Raw genomic sequence first — 20,219 nt, 5'->3', positions numbered from 1 at the left:
TGGTAGAGACCATGTGCTTGAGTTCCCCAGATGAGCAGGTTTCAACACTGGCTGGGTTCTTGCGTCGTTTGTGTAGTACTCCCTCCATTTCACAATGTAAATCATTCTAGCATTTCCTATATTTATATTGATGTTAATGAATCTAGACATATATATTTATCTAGATTCATTGACATCAATATGAATGTGAGAAATGCTAGAGTGACTTATATTGTGAAACGGAGGAAGTACTATAATAGTGGAAAATGCTAGAATAACTTACATTGTAAAACGGAGGAAGCACTATAATACTGGTAACTTTGTAAACCTTGATTTCAGAGGGAACCCACTCTATTACAAGTGCGTACCACTACTAGTCTACACATCGAAAATTCCAAGTTGCAAAAAGGAAAAAAAAGAAAAGAACTTGCGTCCAGACTCACACTCCTAATTTTTAAGTTAAATCTACAGTACGAAAGGGCCCAGCCCATTGCTCTGTCGGGCTCTCGGCCCATGATACTCCTAATTTCTCTCTGGGTCCCCGCTTCGATAAGGCCCATATAAAGCCTTGAATAGAAGAATCGAGCCCATGGACACACGGCTCCGGCTCGTCCACGCCCAATCGCATTCGCATCGTGATTATTCTCTCTCTTCCTGGTCACACTCACGCCACCGCCACGGGCTAAGATTCCACCGGCATCTTTGCCCTTGATAACACCGAAAGTTTTCCCGGTTTCCGCAGAGCCGAGCCGAGCCGCGCCGTGGGCGTTTCCGCCGCCGAAGCTTTGGTCATGCAGCGCGAGGAGATTGGCGGCAAAACCGCATCCAACCGTCCATGTCCCCGGGGACGGAGCTCCTCTAACGTAAAGTGAAAGAGCCCCACTTTTCTCTAAGGGTCTGTTTGGTACAGTTCCAACTCCTAAATATAATTTTAAGAGTTAAATTTAGAGTGGAGTTGTGGAGCTGCCTAAACCCAGCTCCACAACTCTAGTACATTTTGTGAGAGAGCTTCACCCAGCTCCACTCCCAGTTTTAGTGGAGCTGAAACTATTTGGCTGAGCTCTAGCTCTAGGAGAGGTGAAGCTGGAGCTGTGCTAAACAGGCCCTAACTTTATGTCAGAGAAGCCTCTTCCATCCCCGGGGCGGGGCGTCGTTTCAGGGAATGGGGGACATTGCTATATTTATAACGACACAAAATCAGCTTACAATATTATTGTTTAATGTTTTTTTAATATTACTGTTTAATGTTAGAGGATATGATTTCCGTTTTATAATGTAAGCAAAATTTAGTCAAAGATTGACAAATTCAGTGTCGCTCAAGAGCTCAACTAACTACAACTGCAAACCCTATAAAAGAAAAACTGAAAACTGCAGACCAGTAGTAGCAGTACACGGAACGCAGCAGCTCAGCAACTGTGGTTCATTGTGTTTTGTTTATACTCCGTAGTAAAGCGTAACGAACCGTTGGGCGTAAACGGCGGCGGATCACACGCTCAGTGGTACGTAGGAGTAGCGGATTCCACGAATACACTAGTGTAGCCGTACTCGTGCGGAGCAAATAATGAATAGTAGTGTTAGAGTAGATAATAGCAGGCTATAAGCCAGCTATAAACATATTTTAAAGAAGTAAAGAAAGAGAGAGAAAAGTAGCGGGCTATAGATCTATAGCTAGTTGCAGTACGGACTTTAAGACGTAATGTGTGTATGACAGGTAGGACCAGGTATTAATAGTATAGTAAGCAACTATTGTACGAATTGGCTATTACATTGGCTATAGATGATTTGAAGCTAGTAGTTGGATATACTATTAAACTTGCACTTAGAAGAACTAGTACTACTGTACTAGGCTTTCTTCTCCACCGAAAGAGATGGTCCCATCGAAACCACGTGGGCGACACGCACGCATGTCCTTCGGTTGGTCCATTTTGTTAACGTGTTCCATGCATGTTTTGTTTTCCTTGGCAAGATAAGCAATGCCCCGTCCCCTGCAGGAATAACTTACTCTCTAAGTGCAAGCACAATAAATTGCATATTAGTAGTACTAAGAGCACCCGCAATGGTAAAGTAAGGTATTATCTATAAAAACATGTACATCTCAGCAATATACTAGATTAATAGTAAACCACTTCAATAGTATGTCTACATGGGTATCTATAGCTCTCTAATCCATTGCCTCGTTTTTCTCTATAGACTATCTCCAGGTTAGTAGATAGCTTTGCTCTCTCTCTTCATTTAATCTCTTCCAAGTAGGAAAATATGCTGACATATATCTCTCGTAGAGAGCCTATATATAACCATTGTAGGTGTCCTAAGTACTACTGTCAGCGAGTCACCTGAGCAGTTTAGCATCGTAATGTGGCCTTTCAGTATAGTATATATTTGGCACTCTCCATTATTCTTCTCTGGTCACAACTCTTTCTCCATTATTCCAACCTTCGATGTGGCCTTTCAGACTTTGAGTACAAACTCTTTCTCTAGCCACAACTCTTTCCTGGGCAGGTAGTAGTAGCCTACAGTATTTGCCTCGTGGTGCTCCGTTGTGCAACGCAACGCGACTCCGAGATTCGTGGGGCTTGATGAAACTGGTAGATACATATTTCCTCCGTCTCAAAAAAAAAAAGACAAACCCTGAATTTTCGTGTCCAACTTTAACTATTCGTCTTATATGAGATTTTTTATAATTCGTATTTTTATTGTTGTTAGATGATAAAACATGATTAATACTTTGTGCGTGACTTGTCTTTTTAATTTTTTTCATTGATTTTTCAAATAAGACGGACGGTCAAACGTTGGACACGGAAACCAGGGTTTGTCTTTTTTTTTTGGGACGGAGGGAGTACACACTCCACCCACCCGACACATCGGGTTCTCTTGCCCCATACCCACACCCACGATGTCTAAATACTCCCACTTAAATACCCACACCCGTCGCGGGTACAAAACTGTCCTCATACCCATACCCATGCGGGTAACGGGTATCCAACGGGTACCCATACCCATATAATTGACTTGTAATATTTATAGTTTTGTACTATAATTAGCCATATTAGAGCTGTAAACTATCAATATTTTCTCTAGCAACAATGCTATTAATATTAGTGTTCAAAGGCGAGTAAAAAAATTATACAACCATATTACATAATCAAGAAATCAAATAATAATTTCATATAACTAGACTAAGCAATGCTTTAAGATGTGAAAGGAGTTTTATGCTATGATTTAGTAGTCGTTGAGAGTTATAATACTAATAGTTTTAGATTCAATCAACGGGTTTTTTCTACCAACGGGTTGGTGGGTACGGGTGGGTAAAAAACAGACCCATACCCACCCGTTAGTAGACCCATGGGTATAAGAGTTAGAACATGATTGGCTCCTAATAGAGTAAAAACCCGTCGGGTCTCGGGTTATGGGTACATTGCCATCTATAGGCGGGAAGACACGGAACACCTGGCAGCCTAGCCTGCCTGGCCGAGACTCTCCCGTACACGCGTCCCCTGTGTTGACCTGACCCCATCCATCGCACCGTCACAAGAATCACACGCACGCGCACGCGCATCCGCCGACCTCGACCCAGTCTGCCACAGCACACCACAGCACAGCAGCAGCGCGTAGCCGATGGAGCCCTACGCGTACGCGTGCGCGTGCGCGAGCGCGAGGCGGCGAGCGAGACGGACATGTGGGTTGCTGCGGTTTGCTCCCCCCGGCGAAAAAAAACCCACCGCCACCGCCACTCCGCGCCGTCGCGCGGCGCGCGGGGGTTTGTTTGGGCTTGGGCCGGCGGCCGTCCAACCAAAAGGCTGCAGCGAGTGGCCCACTGCTCTGACGTGGGGATGGAGGTGGCAGTGGCGGTGGCACGGGGGGTGACGTCAGGTTGGTTGGGTTCACGGCGTGAGCTGACCAGTAGTAGGGAGTAGGAGTAGCTGCTAGCGGTCAGTCAACCTAGAAAAGGCCCAAATTTGACAACCGGCAGCAGTAATAACTCCTCGCCATAAGAGCAAGTTCAATAGTATAGCCCACTACCAGCTCCAATTCATCTATAGCCAATCTAATAGCTCATTTATACAATAGTTACATACTACACTATTAATATATGGTCCCACCTATCATACACACACTGCGTCTTGGAGTTCGTGCTACAGCTGGCTACAAATCTGTAGCCCACTACCCTTCTCTCTCCTCAGTTATCTCCTTAAAATATATTTGCAGCTGGCTTATAGCCTGTTATTGTACCTGCTCTAATCGGCCTCCTCCCACTTTTTCATGCAGTGGTTCGTTTCCCTGTAAAAAGATCAATTTATACAGCACTGTACTACCACTCCTAATTACTCCTATCTAACACCATATTTAGACACTAAACTATTACTGCAACGAATATAAATTCATTACACTCGATATTGTTTAATTGTATTAGTATATTTTAAAATGGATGAAGTATAATAATATAGTACTGAAATATGCTGTACTGGTATTCCAGCATTTTTGCATCTGGTTTTGCCTTGATCAATGGTCACTATTTCGTTTTCTTTTTTCTTTTGGTCAAAGCAGAGTACTAGCATTGCTTTGCTTCTCGGATAGTTGGATGTCATGTTTGACAGACTGCTTCTACAGATCTTTTTTAACCTTAGGCGTCCATTACTGTGTGTTGAGCAGAAGATGCACGAAGTCAAACCGCATGAAAAAAAAAACTAACCAAGTCCATGTATATATGCAAAGATATTCACGGTGGTATTAATCCTAATTATCGTACTACTAATAGTACATTTTGCATCCCCGCAAAAAAAAATAATAGTACATTTTGCAGTTGGAATATACTACAAGTATAATTGAACTTGTTTGCTGTTCGGCAAACGGTGGTCCCTCGTACAAACTGGACCAACTAAAATTGGATGATATTAACGTCCTCTGATCCTAACCAACTCGATCATGATTTATTCCTCTCCAAATATACGAAATTAAATGCCGCATTTATGCGAGAATGGACATTGAAATTGTTATGAAATGAATTAGCTCCACTAAAATAATACATGTGCTCTCTCACCTGTTATTTTCTTTTTCAGTAGATTCCTTTTCACAAATTAGAGACAAATAATCTAGTATTGAAATGTTGGCGGGAACCAATAGCATATGTAACTTATTGTGTAGAAAAGGATTTGTCTTGAATGTTTAGACGCCATTTGATCACACACCACAAGTTCTTTTTTCTCTTTAAAAAGACTTACTAGATTTTATCTGAAAGGTGATGAGAAATCATCGTAGTATACGATCACTACTCCATAAAAACGGTAAGTAAGATAAATCAATCAAACACACCTGACATCTCATACTTAATTATCATCAATATTGATCGGTAACTCTCCGAGAGCAATAATTCCTAGCTAATTTGGTGTACGAACAACAACTAATTAGCTGATATATAGCAAATTTCAACAAGTGGTAAAAGGCACATCAATTTTTTTATATCTCAAAAAGGTGTTATCACACTACAATCACTACTCCATAAAAAAGGCAAGATAAATCAATCGAGCGCTTCATACTTATCATCAATGACTATCTCTGATAAATAACTCACTGAGTACGTGAATTTCTAATTTGCTACGGAGACAACAACTAGCCAAGTAATAGCCGATATGTAGCAAATTCCGATAAGTGGTAAAGTTGTGCACTAAGAAGAAAGTAGCAAATATATTCTATTTATGTAACTACATCGTTTCTTCTCGATTTTATCTCAAACAGGTAATGAGAAATTACCATAGTACAATCACTAATCACGAAAAAGACAAGTATGAGAAACCAATCAAACACATCCAGCGTCTTATACTTATCATCAATGACTATCTTCGACCGTTAACTCTCTTTCAACAAAAATTCCTAATTTGCAACACAGACAGCAACTAGCCAAAACAATACCCGATATGTAGCGGATTCCGACAAGTGGTAAAGTTACGCACTAACGAGAAAGTAAAGCAAATATATTCCATTTACATAGCTACATTGTTCCTTCTCAATCTCTCCCTCTCTCCCCTACAGTTCCCCTCACTTCCACCAGTGGTTTCCCCACAACACAAGCAGTTCAAACTCCAATAATCCGTGTGTGCCCATAGCAATTTCGTTTGTAGGCTAAGCTCAAGTTAGAGCAATGGGCCTTGGCGGCGCGAGAAGTCTCAGCGATTGGCTTAATTTCAAGTTAGTCTAAACCAAAAGATCTATCTTGTGCGTGTGTAGCTTATTTCTTTTGTACAGTTATTCTTTCTATATTCAATGAAATTAGCGGCTCACCGATTCGCTTAAAAAAAATAGCTAGAGCAAGTAAGAAAAACACATTCCCATACCGGCACGGTAAATTGCTACGGCCACACGGGAGGTGATACAGCTGATCGGCTGGAGCAAAGCAGGATGAGATTGCGGCTCGTAATCTGCGAGCAATCGCAAGTTCGCAACCACCACCACCACAATCTCTCTCTCTCGGTTGGCAATTTGGCGTGTCCCCTCTTTCTCTTTCTCTCTCCTCTACCTCTCGGCGTGGTGGTGGTGAGCGAGAGGGATTGGGATAGATAGGCACGCACAGGGTAGGGGGGACGACGAGACGAGGGATCAATCAGAATTTAGTCACGCACCCAGGAACACCAAGAAAAAGAAAAGGAAAAACCTTTTCTTTCTTTCTTCACTTTGGTTGCGTTGCGTCTCCAATCCAGCGTGCGTTGAGTAGATAGATGGTAATGCCGCCCACGAATCCGTGGCGAGTTCTTGCGTCGCAGAGTGGCAATCTGTAGGAGTTTCTCTGGGGGTTTGTTTTTTTTTTTTTTAACGGAAGAACAGAATCAAATCGAATCGAATCGAAAGAGAACGTAAATTAATCTGTGGTTTCTTGGCGGCGGATCGATCGGCGGCGATCGGCCGGCGATGGCGCCGCCGTCGATGGATTACTGGCTCGGCTTCTTCCGCGGCGCCGGGGACAGCATCTTCGACGCCATCGACGCGGCCATCGCCGTCGCGGCGTCCGACCACCCCGCCGCGCTCCGGTCGAGGCGGGACGCCATCGCCGAGCGCCTCTACACGGCGCACCTGGTCCCCGGCGCGCCGCCGGCGGGGCCCCCCGCGGGCGGCGGCGCCGCCGCCGCCGACGCGCCGACGGCCCAGCTCCTCCTCCACCCCGAGGGCGCCGCCAGCGTCCCTAGCCTCTGTAGCTCCGACCGCGCCGAGGTCATCACCGACGACGGCGCCGTCCCTCGCCGCGACGACGACCCCGTCGCCGCCGAGACCGAGCGCATCAAGGCCATCCTCCTCAACGACCAAGAAAAGGTCCTCCTCCTCCTCCTCTCTCTCTCACCATCCTCCACTTCTCGTACTGAATCTGTTCTGCCATGTTGATGCAGTCGGAGGCGACGTTGCTCGAGCTGCTCCGGCGACTGCAGCAGCTGGAGCTCACGGTGGACACCTTGACGGTGAGACCGCCGCCGCCGCCGCCGCAGCCATGCCAAACCAAGCTCATGTGTTGACTAGTGTGTTCATGCGGATTCGTCTTTGCAGGTTACCGAGATTGGGAAGGCGGTGAGCAGCTACCGGAAGCACAACTCCAAGCAGATTCGTCACCTTGTTCGATTGCTCATCGAGTATGGCCATGTGTTCCCATCTCGTCTTGGATTGTTCATATTCAAATCGAATTTGTTTTTCTTAGCCAGTTGCATTCGTTGACATGTTTGTTTGCGAATCGAATGCAGAGGTTGGAAGCGCATAGTCGATGAGTGGATGAGCAGCCGCGACGCCATTGTAGGTAGGAAGCAAGCAAGAACAGTTCATCGTTTCTAAGTTTCAACCTCTGTATCATGATTTAGTAGAGAATTAAGCATTCTGCAATGATATGATACACAGATCATACTCCTCAATCCATGCATCCCTCTGGCTTGGAGCAGGATGAACGGGGGCTCTCTTCTCCTTCCATGGATGAGGGCGCTCTCTTCGCTACGCCGAGCACTTCCATCCGCCTATCTGAGGTAATTGGAATTGTCGGCACATCCATCCGAAATCATATCTGGTTGGTATGATCTGACACAGCTCCCTCTGAGTTTTCCTCAGGAAAACCAAGGTTCCAAGTTCTTCGATGGTATGGATGATGATGGAAGTGAGTGATCAGACCCTTGTTCAATATTTTTTTGTGATGGTTGTTGGCTTCTTAGCTGGTGTTTGACATCTTGATTGTTTTGTGGATTATCTGTAGACACGAGGAGCAATGGCGGCAGGGATAATGGCCGGCTGTATACAAGGAATCAAGAACCAGCTAGAAGGCCGCTGCCGCCAATGGCCCAGCAATATGATCCAGACCAGAGCTGGAAGCAAGAACAATCTGCGATGAGGCAGTCGAGACCACAGGAACTGAGCAATGGGCAGACGAGAGAGCAATTCATCGCGGCGATGCTTGCAAGGCCCTCAAACCCAGAGTCCGGTCCTGGGCGACCTCAACCGAGGACTAAGCAGCATCAAGATGCCTCGCCAGCTCAAGGCAGATCGCAACCTATGCCATCTGATGTGAGCATATTGCTTTATCGACAAAATATACATGCTTATTTGATTGATGCAAATGCTTGTTTGAGGTCTTAATTCTTTGCCATGGCTGTAGAAATCGGCGAGCCATCACGATGAAAATTCAGTTCGGGCAAAGCTAGAACTCGCGAAGAATGCAAAGCTTGAACTCACGAATAGTGCAAAGCTAGAGGTGACAAAGAGAAAACTTCAGGAAGGCTACCAAGAATTTGATAACGGTATGTGTTCCGCCATGAAATTGGGTCTATTATCACTTGTTGCAACATCAACTGGATCATGGAATTTGTTTACTTGAACCACAATATCTTGTCCTCTGTTTGGAATATTATAGTACTACTACTATTTTTTGCTGATCAGTAAATTTCATTGATTTGAGTTTCTATATGCGACGAGTCATGGTTATATTTTTGTGTAAATGCAGCAAAGAAGCAGAGAACTATACAAATGGTGGATCCACAAAATTTGCCGAAACAAGCGAACCGGAATTGGCAGCCTAATGGCAGGCCGAGGAATAACAGCAACTTCAACAACAACCGGAATTGGTCAAGATGAGGCACCAATTCCATCATCCAGCACCAAGGGATCATAGACTCCCATCTCCCAATTCCATCCAAATTTTTCTTCTTTTTTCGGCTAAAGTTAGTCCAGCCAAGTACATAAACAGCAATAAGGCTTTCCTTCAAAACTTGCTTCCAGTGCCACACACACACACCACAAACACTTCTTGAGAGCTGTGTTGCTGGTTTGCACTCTCTTTTAACCTTTTGATCACGATGGCTGGTTTTTTTTTCCTAGTGGTTTGTCAAAAAAACTTGTAAAGATAGTGCTACTGCCAATCCGAGATGAGTTTCTGCAATACCGATCCTGATCTTGAGCCCCTAAATTTGCTGTTTGTGTTGGTGTTTCCTCGGTTGAAATGCAAATTGCTTTCTACCCTGCCATCGGAATGAGGATGTTTGCTGCCTACTTTGGGTCTCTGCGCCCTGCTTTTCAGGCTCAAAGACCTTTTGGGGTCTGTCTTTTCGCTGAATTCAGCGTAGCTTGTCCCCCCTGCGAAGACTTGGACTGGAACGCCAACGTATCAGACTGTACATAGCCTCAAGTGAAAGTTTCTTGGTAAATTCAAAATTCTAGTTGATGCCAGGAAAAATTAACTATGAAGTTACCTATGGTCAAGATCACACTGTCAAAAATAGTAGGACCATACTCTCCGTAAGTCTTTTTGTCTTGTTAAAAATAAAAAATAATTTATTGATTTTTTTAATACATTTGTTCATAGCGATTTAAAAGTCAATACTGAAAACAAATTACGTTGAAAATATCTTAAAATTAACTTCGAAAATTCAAATTTTAGCTTTTGCTTTGTCTTATTAGGCCAATTGATGCGGCCCTAAAATGGTTGAATATCCAAAAGATTTTGTAATGACCATTCGAGGGCACTTCCTTCGTACTCGTAAAGGAAGTCGTCTAGAACAATATTTAAGCTAAACTTTGGGAATATAAATCATGAATAACTATTAGGTTGTCGAGTTTGAAAATATAAAATTTATATAAATAGATTTGTCTTGAAAAATACTTTCATAAAAATATACATATATAACTTTTTAATAAATATTTTTATAGAAACAATAAGTCAAAATTCTGTTGTGTCCATAACGACTTTCTTTACGAGTACGAAGGGAGTACAAATAAATGAATCAATAATTATAAAGTTGATATAAAAAAATTGACAAGAAATTTATACATGGAAAGTTTTTTAAAAAATCACACCGTTTATTAGCGCGGGAGTACCTTTGTGCTGCTTCTTGGAACTTGGAAGGAAACTTGAGTTCCACCCTTTGGGAGTTGGGGTCCAAATGAATGACCTTGGACGGCTGAATTTCGGTGGATAGAAGTCAATCCGGTCCATTCTTGTGGATGGATTCCAAATTCAAGTTCAGAGTAAGAATGAGCAGGCTTTGTGTGAACACTATAAACTATTTTTGCGGCTGTTTTGACCCCCCAAAAAATAAATCCAAACAGATCATATTCATTCATTTCATTCATCGGCCATGATTCACTCATGCAGCAGTTGTGCTGTTGCTTCGAGGAGCTTGCTCTACTTGCGTTAGCACTGTACGGGTGACTGCCGGGTGGGCCCCAGTTCTGCGGCGGTTAGGTATGGGCCCACCGTCAGTGTCATGTGTGTACCACGTCGGGGGGTGCGTTTAAATATGGAGGGAATGGACAGCATTGGGGGGGCTCTCTTGGCTGCTTCAAAGTTCGAAGCACTGCACTTGTGGCGTTGAAAGTTCCCAGCTATGATCATCTGTGTTCACTATCTCTGTGTCCCATGTGTGGCCATGGAAAAAAATGCATCATCTTATACTTATCAGCTAAAATTTAAATTTTCAACTTTAAATTTGAAACTGATTTTGGGGTTTCTTTCATCGAAGTTTATTTTTCAGCTTTTGCTTTTAAAATGTTAAAGAACACGTATATAAAAATTCTATTCATAAATTACTTTTTGTTCGCAAATATACCGTTTGGCTTATTCAACGTATAAACGAAATGATGGTGCCGAAAGTGTATACACTTGAGCATATTTGCATTTATGGAGTACTTGAAATCTTTCTTAAAAGTTTTTTAAAAAAGGGAGAGTAGTACTGGTACATTTCCATTGCAATTAATGAAAGATCTGATATATTCTCTCCCTTCAGGTTCAGCATATGCGGCATTTTATTGTTCTTTTTTCTTCCGAAGCATTTTTGTTGACGTTGCTCGATTTAAATGCCGAACGATTTCTTGAATATTTCAACTATAGTAGCATATTGTTGCGGCTGCAACTTCTCTGCAGCCGCTAGAAGATGGTTGTCGCAAAATAGCTGAAGCAAACAACAAACCCACTATAGTATTAGTACTTGCTCCGTTTAAAAATATAATAATTTTTATACGATTACACGAGTATTAAAAAGAGTAAAAATACTTATTTGCTTTCTTGAAACGGCGAGGTGTATGACCGGACTATAATAAAGTCAAAGAATAGTACGTGTAGTATGGGTAATTTAGTGGCAAAAATAACATTTACATCTTGTTATATTTAGAATAAAATCTGTTTTTTTTAAAAGAAAAGTTTATTATATTTTGAAACCGAGGAAGGAATATACTGTACTAATAGTATGCATAAATTGATCATCATATATATTTATGCACCAAGACTAAGGATAATTAAATCATATCAATTAAAACATCATGCACATATTCTTCCACAATACATGCATCGATTAAAACACTATGCTAATTGTATCTTAGCATGCACATATTCTCCCATCATGTATTAATTGTATTTTGATAAAATCTTTGTCCATTCAGTTATATGACGATCAATTGGAGAAATTTTAAATTTTATTATGTAATGATTAATTTGGGAAGAACGGAGTATTATGCTTGCCAGAAAGTAAACTTTTCGCAGCCAGCCGGGCACCGAAGAGATTGAGATCCTGCAGGTCAGGTCAATATCTTCAGCTCGTGACGGCGGAGCAGAACGCACTAGTTTTGATAATGATATCGTGTTGGAAACACCACACGGCTACGCCAAACACAAACAAAAACAAAAAACAAAAATCAAATGACGCTCGTTTTTCGCCGCCTAATGACGGGATTTGATTTTCTTCTCACTTTAATTAACATAGACGATACGCAATCGCATCTAGTTAAGAAAATGCATCGGATGCTGATTGCTGTCGCTTTCCTTTCGGTTTTCTGTTTCGTGTTTTTTCTTGGACGAAAAAAGAAAATTGCCCTTGTTTTTTAGTAACGGGTGTTCTGCTCTAACAATCCAGCTGATTTTTATATCACGACAGCTCGAGTGAGAACTAAAGCTGGACACGGATTGGAGAAGAAGCAACCGATTATAATCATATAGACCAAAATAATCGTTAGTTTCATGTCGAAATCACACCCAAGTAATAATATGTTGGGTCTTCAATTAAAAAAAAGTTTCAAAATGATACATGTCGCTTTGTTGGACTGAAGTGTACTGTAAACTAGTGCTACTAGTATTTGATCCTAATTAAACTGGAGAGGCGAATTCTAGTGGCATTTTGGGTCTGATTAGTTGCCGGTAACAACTTGCTACAATCTGTCATGTCCTATGTTAATCAAGTTTAACGCATAGAAGCCCTTAATTAGTTTGAAAAATATAAAAAAAATTGGGGATTTCAATCCTATAAAAAAATCTATGAAATTCTATGTGTCTTTTAAAATTATATGAAATAATTTGATAGAGATTTTGGAGGAAAATTTACATGAGGTCAAACCTCATGGGAAATTTTTCTTGAGTCTCTCATCTGATTCATGCGTTTATTTGTCTTCAATGAAACAATCTTCCTTGTGTTTTTAATCATATCTTTTACACTTGTATTTCTATCAAAATTCTATGTTTTTTTATCTATTCCTCAGTTTTTTATTTTTGCGATTCAAAGGACCCTTAGAGAAATATACCTGGTTACAACATACACCATTCATCCAAAAAGAATAATGCCAACTATATACGGAGTACAAAGACATGCCTAACAGTACAAAGACAAATACATGCCTAACTTCATAGCTAGAAGCACTTAGACTGTGTTCGGGAGGAGGGGTTGGGAACCCCTCCTCCCCGGCACGCAAAACAAAGCACCTATTATTATATACTCCCTCCATCTACTTTTGATAGTCATATTTCATCTTGGCACACAGACCAAGGATAAGTAATTCTACTTATCATCCATTTAAATATGCTACTAGTCATTCCTCGTAAACAAACGATTCATTAATATTTACATTTCTCAATGCCCATGTAGCCAATCATGTGTGGAAGAATGAAGAGTCATGCATTAAATCCAAGAAAGTCATTAAGATGATAAGTTGTTGGATTGAAATATGTCTATCAAAAATAAAATTTTCAGATTTGGAAATATGACTATCAAAAGTAGATGGAGGGAGTAATTAATTAAGTATTTACTATTTTTTTTAAAAAATAGATTAATATGATTTTTTAAGTAACTTTCGTATAGAATTTTTTTTTTTGCAAAAAAACGCACCGTTTAGCAGTTTGAAAAGCGTGCACGCGAAAAACGAGGGAGGGAGGTTGGGAACCCCTGGTAACGAACGGAGCATTAGTTGTGACAAGATCCCGTTCCAATAAACTGAGGGCCCCTTTGAATCAAAGGAATTTCATAGGATTGAAATCCTATAGGAAATTTTCCTATGTAGCTCTTTGATTCAAATGATTGAAGTTTTTCAAATCCTACAAAATTCCTATGGAATGGCTTATTGCATATAGGTTTTGAAGGGAACTTAGCAAGAGGTCAACCTCTTGGTAAGAATTCTTTGAGTCTATCTCTTTCATTCGATTCTTGTGCTTTTCCTGTGATCCAATCAAACGATCATTCCTGTGTTTTGCATCCACTGTTTTACACTTACATTCCTGTCAGAATCCTATATTTGTTCTGTTTCTCCGTTTTTTCATTCCTACGATTCAAAGGGCTCTGATTGTGGGAAATATGTGGCGAGATGTTTGATATGACAAATTTGATAAAATTTTATTGATAAATAATTACTACAGGTCCTTCTATCTCTTAACAAAATTCAGAGTTAAGAGCATAGGAGGAAGACAAGAACAAGTCGGCAGGAGGCGGACAGCAGCATGTCGGCGGACGGGGTTGGTTGGTTAGCCAGCGGCCGATGGAGTGGACGGCTGCGATCATGTCACCTTCCAACGGCGACAGCTCTGACACCCATGTCTGTCTTCGGTTACAATTTGTTTGCAAAACCACGAGCATTTGAAAATTTTGGAGTGGATCTCGCAATGACAAAACAGGTCTCGTTAATAGTATAATGTTGCTGCAATTGCAGTATAAAACTACAGTATCCTCAGATGACAAAGAGTAGTAGTTTAATGTCTTTGATAATCATCTTTGTCCGTCCTTAAGCATGTTGAATTTGTCTGTGATTAACTTCGTTGTAAAGTGATTCCAAACTGACTGATTAACTCAAATGTACTAGACGAGAGAGTGAATGGAAGAGAGAATTGCTAGTATCACATGCATGATGGAGTATATTACGTCTGCATCATCGCTGGTCCCTGAGAGTTAGTTGATGAACCATGCATCAGTGCACCGTGTTTCTTAATTTCCTTGATCACTTTACAGGTGTAGAGAGATTCAGAACAATGATACTAGGGCTGGATGATTAAATTTCCCTTGGGCGGTTAGAACACGGAATCAGATCAAACGAGAAAAGCAATTAAGGCTAAGTTCTTTAGTTGAGTTTTCCAACTCACATTGATTTTGATTAGGATCTACTCCAACTTAATTACAAAGTTGATTTTGATTTTTTTTCATTGTAATTTATTTATAGTATTAACTTTTGAGTAAATAAAAACACATATATAAAAAAATTACACATAAATTATTTTTATCATTAATAAGTATAACGGGTTTTAAGTTATAATTAGCTGTATACGAAATAGAAAAGTTGTTAGTTCTATGCTTAGTAGTGAATCTAGCTCCCGGGCTGACTGGGTGGTCATCTGAACTTCATCGCAGACGTTGCTACTATTGAACATTAGGGGCGGAGACACGAGTAGGGCAGCTAGGGCTGTAGCACTAGTCCTGATCCTAAATATTTATTGAAATTTTATTTTAAATTTTTAAAAACTAGAAGATAAAGGTAAAACTTTATACATTCAACTAATTGAGCCCTAGGTTTGAAAAAATTCTGGCTCCACCACTGTTGAACATAAAACACACCTCGACAAATTAACCAACAACCAAATATACGCTCTTCGTCGTCTTAGTTCCATGAGACATCTTTGGCTTCATTGTTGACTCTACTTACATATAAGTAGTAATCTATCCATCCCATTTTAAGCGCAAATATAAGTTTTCGTGTCCAACTTTGATCGTCTGTCTTATTTAAATTTTTTTATGAGTAGGACTTTATTGTTATCAGATGATAATATGAATAGTAATTTATACGTGACTTATATTTTAAATTTTTTTAAATTTCTATGGACTAATGTTTAGCCCTCACCTTTTAGCCTCAAATTAACCCTCAGGATCCAAACAAGTGGGATAATTTTGAGCTAATATGAATTAGCCCCCCTCAAAACATTAGCCCCTCCAAAGGGTGCTATAGGGGCTAATTTTGTGTGGGACCATAAAAAAGCAACTGTCTCTCCTTCTCTCTCCTCTCTTTTTACCCTTTCCACCTTTTAGCCTTGAATTAGCCCATGGATCCAAACATACCACCCTAGACTAATGTTTAGCCTACCAATTCATGACTAAACATTAGCTCTCAAAATTAGCCCTGAGCTAATGTTCCAAACAGGGCCTTAATTAAGCTGGTTGTTATGATCCTTTCAACTGTTTGATGGAGCATGTATAGTGGGTAGGTATCATTTAGCACTGTAGCAACACTCTCACCCAACAGTGTCTCGAATTAATTGTGGCCTTGATCAAGTACTTGATCACCTCTGCGTATACTCAACTGACCTAACACACGGTGTTGTTAACTGCTGATAGTGATACCCAAAGCGTGAAGCAGAAGTAATATGATGAACTAATTAATCCGATATCGATCGGTACTATATATGTTTTTCACGCGAGATTAATTGCCTCGATGATTTTTGCTATACAGCGAACACATGTCTTATTCTAGCCTGCAGATGACAATTGAGCCGAAAATCTATGCTAAACAGGCCTGGAGAATCTGAGAAGCACCGGCTTTCAGGACTGTTTAGGGAGCTTAAAATTCTGAAAAGTAACTGGTGGTAGCCAGTTTCTCAGAAACTAAAAAAAAGCTGGGTTTTCCAGCTTCTGGATTCTAGTTTATTTTCTAGATTCTATAACTATATCTTCTTAAAATCTAAAAAAAATAAATTATTTGGAAGATCTTTTGATTGAAAAAAACTGCAACAGTTAGAAACTATCCCAAACGGACCCTTGTGCGTTTTGCTAGGAGAAAGTGAGAAATTCGAAGGTGCGGATGCCATCTTTTTTTTTTTTTTTGACTTGGTTGGCTGCAAATGCAACTGCCAGCGCTACAGTGTAGTGCAGCACCGATGAATTTGGCGCCTTTAGCCACCAACTCAAACACACATTATTTGCATGCATCGGCATGTGATGCAAGGGGCCCCTGGCTGGCACGTCTATATCCATCTTCTGAATTCTGATCCTTTCCTGTGTCAACGAAGACAGTATTGTTATTGTTTCTGTTAATCCTAGCAAGTAGATGCTATTACCAAACCTTCACACGTACCCACGTACTCTTCCTGTCACATAAAAAAAACTTCCACTACATGTTTGGATTTATCTTTAAAAGTTAATTTTTTTAGACGAAAGGTGTACAACTTTGATTTGTTGTAACAAGTCGGATAGCGAGTTTGACTTGAATATAATCTTCACATATATCTCATCGGTTTAGGCCCATATATATCTCATAAAAAAATTAGAGATTTTAAACTTATAAGGGAATTTTCTTTAAATGTATTTGATACAAAGAATTAAATCCTATCATTTTCGTTAAAATTTCTATAGAATGCACGATACTATACAGATTTTAGACAAAAGTTAGTAAAAACTCAAATCATTTGAAAATTTATTCTCTCTCATCTGATTCATATGTTTTTCTGCGATGTAATCAAATATTCGTTTTTGTATTTTTCCCATGTCTTATAATCCTCCTTTTGATATATACTTATATTCATATTAAAATCCCATTGTTTTTTTTTCTTATTTTCCCTTTTTAAAATTCAATGTCTTAAAGAAGCAATTACTGATTGTCTGATTTGTTGCCTCATCATGTCTAGATCATGTTGAAGGCGAATCGATATCCAAAATCCGCCATCTATAAACGTTGCTAGCTTGTGATCTCATGAGTATCTGATTAATTAGCAGCAGCTGTGCAAGGATTAACTATGTGGACGACGTAGCAGCACTGATGCGTGATCCGTCAAATTGCGCGTGAAATCGATGTGAACCACAAGGCGCAAGAGATTTTTTTTTCTTTTCTTTTTTTCCCAGCTAAAGCAGCTGTGTCCACTTGAGGATGTGTTTAGTTCACGTCAAAATTAAAAGTTTGGTTGAAATTGGAACGATGTGACGGAAAAGTTAAAAATTTGTATGTGTAGGAAAGTTTTGATGTGATAAAAAAGTTGAAAGTTTGAAGAAAAATTTCCGAACTAATTAAACTCGGCCCAAGGTGTTGCCACATCAGCGGCGCACTAGCTCACTGCACTGCAGTGGCCGCGAGATCCCATATCTATCTCACGATCATCTCGCCATTGGAGCGGAGGATTTGTGGCTGCCTGAACCGGAGCTGATTGCTATTCGATTGGATGATCCGGATCGGGTTCTACAGTAGATGATCGATTTACCGTTGGATTTGTTCGATGATAATGAGTAAAACGAGTTGGTGAATTATAGGATAGCAGCAACAATAAGAACAACATCAATAACAACAGCAAGAATTTGTACACACTCCGAGACGGTTACATGGGTGGGGGTACAAAGAATGCAATAACTTGGCTAAACCGAGCGGACTCCTAAGGGAAGGGTGAAAGAAACTAAGCAAAGCTATGTGTCGTGTAAATGTTGAATATTTGTTTGCAAATAGTTGGATTAGTTCTTTTGCCAGTTCACGCAGATATCATCAGCTTATAAGAGCAGATGCGTAAGAAACTGCTGCGGAACAAGTCATCACAGATTATCACAGTACAACAAGAGTGTGTCCACCAACGCAGAGCGGAAATTGGAGAACCTCTGGATTTCTCAACCCACTCCCAGCATGCTTTGGTACCAATATTGTTTACTACTCCTGCATATGTTCTAGCTGTTGACATGGTAAAAAGACAGCTACATGGTGTGACAGAGTTTGGAACCGTCAGGGAACTGGCCCCAAATATCATTTGTCTCCCTGGTAATGTCTCTCCCCAAGCATAATCAAGGTAAGCCTGGAAATAATCTCAGGGTAATTTACATTGTATCATCACTTCTCCAGTCAGCTGCACTACTGCTGCTGATAAGATATTAGATTTAAATTTTAGTCATGGCTAACCAGCTGCAGATAACAATTAATAGAGCCGAATATCCTTAATGAAATCGGCAGAGCTCCTACCTTTACCCCTTGGAAAAAAAAATAAACAGGGCCTGGAGAATCAGAGAAACAATGGCCTTGGTGTCTTTTGCTATGAGAAAGTGAGAGATTAGAAGGTGCGGATGCCATCCTTTTTGACTTGGTCGGCTGCAAATGCAAACTGCCAGCGTTACAGTGTAGTGCAGTGTGCAGCACCGATGAATTTGGCGCCTTTAGCCACCAACTCAACACACATTATTTTGCGTCCATCGGCATGTGATGCAAGGGGCCCCTGGCTGGCACGTCTATATCTTCTGAAATTCTGATCCTTTACTGTGCTATCCATGTCCACGACGATACTCCTACTATTGTTTGTGTTTATCTGAGCGAGAGCGAACATATGCTACTACTAACACCATCTTCATATTTTTTTTAAGATAATGGAATGAAATATTTCGAACTTTGCTCATCATAACTACAGTCAATTATTATAAACGAAGAGTATAGTTCAAAATAAAATTAAACACACCCAACAAAATAAAAGACCAAACCGAGATAAGAAGTACACATTTATTCAAGTCTATTTGTGAATCTCCATCCATAGTTTGTAAAAAGTTGCATAACTGTTGTCACACCCCAATCTGATACCGCCGTACAACGGCACCTGATAGGAGCGTGTTGTAGGGAAAACGGCGTGAACCGCTTCCTACGAAACCGCGATCTCGGTACCAGTCCCAGGACATAGTGCTGGTACCCACGGTGACAAATATGAATCATAGCAATCCTTAAAATAAATAGAGGACTTATTTACCTTAACTTAGGTTGCAGCTCAGACAGCCCGAGAATACAACCGACGACGCGGACGAGGAAACACCACCAGCAGCAGCAGCAGCGGAACCAACGGTCTAACACCCAACACCACAGGCGACGGCTGGGAACCAGGACGAAACCCTAATATTCACTTCACTTTGCCTTCTCTTCAGGGCGGAGGAACTATATATATATATATTTATATAGAGCAAGGGTGAGTACTTTCGTACTCAGCAAGTCACGAGAACTTAGGTGTTTAATGCAAGCTTGGAAGAGAGGTAAGGTTGTTTTGCAAATCTTTTATTTGAAGACATTTTGAAATCACTAAGTGATTTATTTCTTTCTAAGTTTGGGCCGAAAAGAGACTTGCGTCTCGATTCGACTTTAAGAGATGTTTTTCAACAGCTCATTTGGTAATGTACCGACCTCCCGGGTCAGATCATTACTTATCGGCTCCCAGAGCCATTCCACTTGATTAATCGGCTCCCAGAGCCTTTTTCATTTTCTCGGACTCCCAGAGTCCAGCTGCCTAGCAGCACAACAATCCGCTTCCACTCGGGAAGCCTAGTCTATGATGCCCGCAGACATCCCGAATCACACAGATTCGTTTCTGACCACTCAGGTCATCCATCTGCCACATAGGCTGATTCTGGTTACGATTCCCACACCACAACAACTTTTCACAAAGCACAGGCAAACAAATCTACGCAACGGGAACCACCTCACATCCGCCCATGACCGTGGGCACGGCTGTTCGAACAGTTAGTTAACCTCTGCAGAGGGGTACACTTTAC

General features: G+C 40.9%; 1 protein-coding gene across 1 annotated transcript; it reads left to right on the top strand.

The window, feature by feature from the left end:
- The first annotated feature begins 6,559 nt into the window (after positions 1–6,559).
- LOC4344077 (probable mediator of RNA polymerase II transcription subunit 26b) lies at positions 6,560–9,373 on the top strand. Its single transcript, XM_015792375.3, has 9 exons — positions 6,560–7,278; positions 7,353–7,421; positions 7,507–7,589; positions 7,698–7,750; positions 7,849–7,970; positions 8,053–8,098; positions 8,195–8,502; positions 8,594–8,735; positions 8,939–9,373. Exons 1-9 carry the CDS (start codon positions 6,880–6,882, stop codon positions 9,067–9,069), a joined length of 1,353 nt encoding a protein of 450 aa, XP_015647861.1. The 5' UTR covers positions 6,560–6,879; the 3' UTR covers positions 9,070–9,373.
- The last annotated feature ends 10,846 nt before the right edge of the window (positions 9,374–20,219 follow it).

The sequence above is a fragment of the Oryza sativa genome, chromosome 7 (genome assembly GCF_034140825.1).
Source record: "Oryza sativa Japonica Group chromosome 7, ASM3414082v1".
Classification (NCBI taxonomy): Eukaryota; Viridiplantae; Streptophyta; class Magnoliopsida; order Poales; family Poaceae; genus Oryza; species Oryza sativa.
The sequence above is the reverse complement of the archived record's forward strand: the minus strand, read 5'-3'. Positions and strand labels throughout refer to the sequence as shown.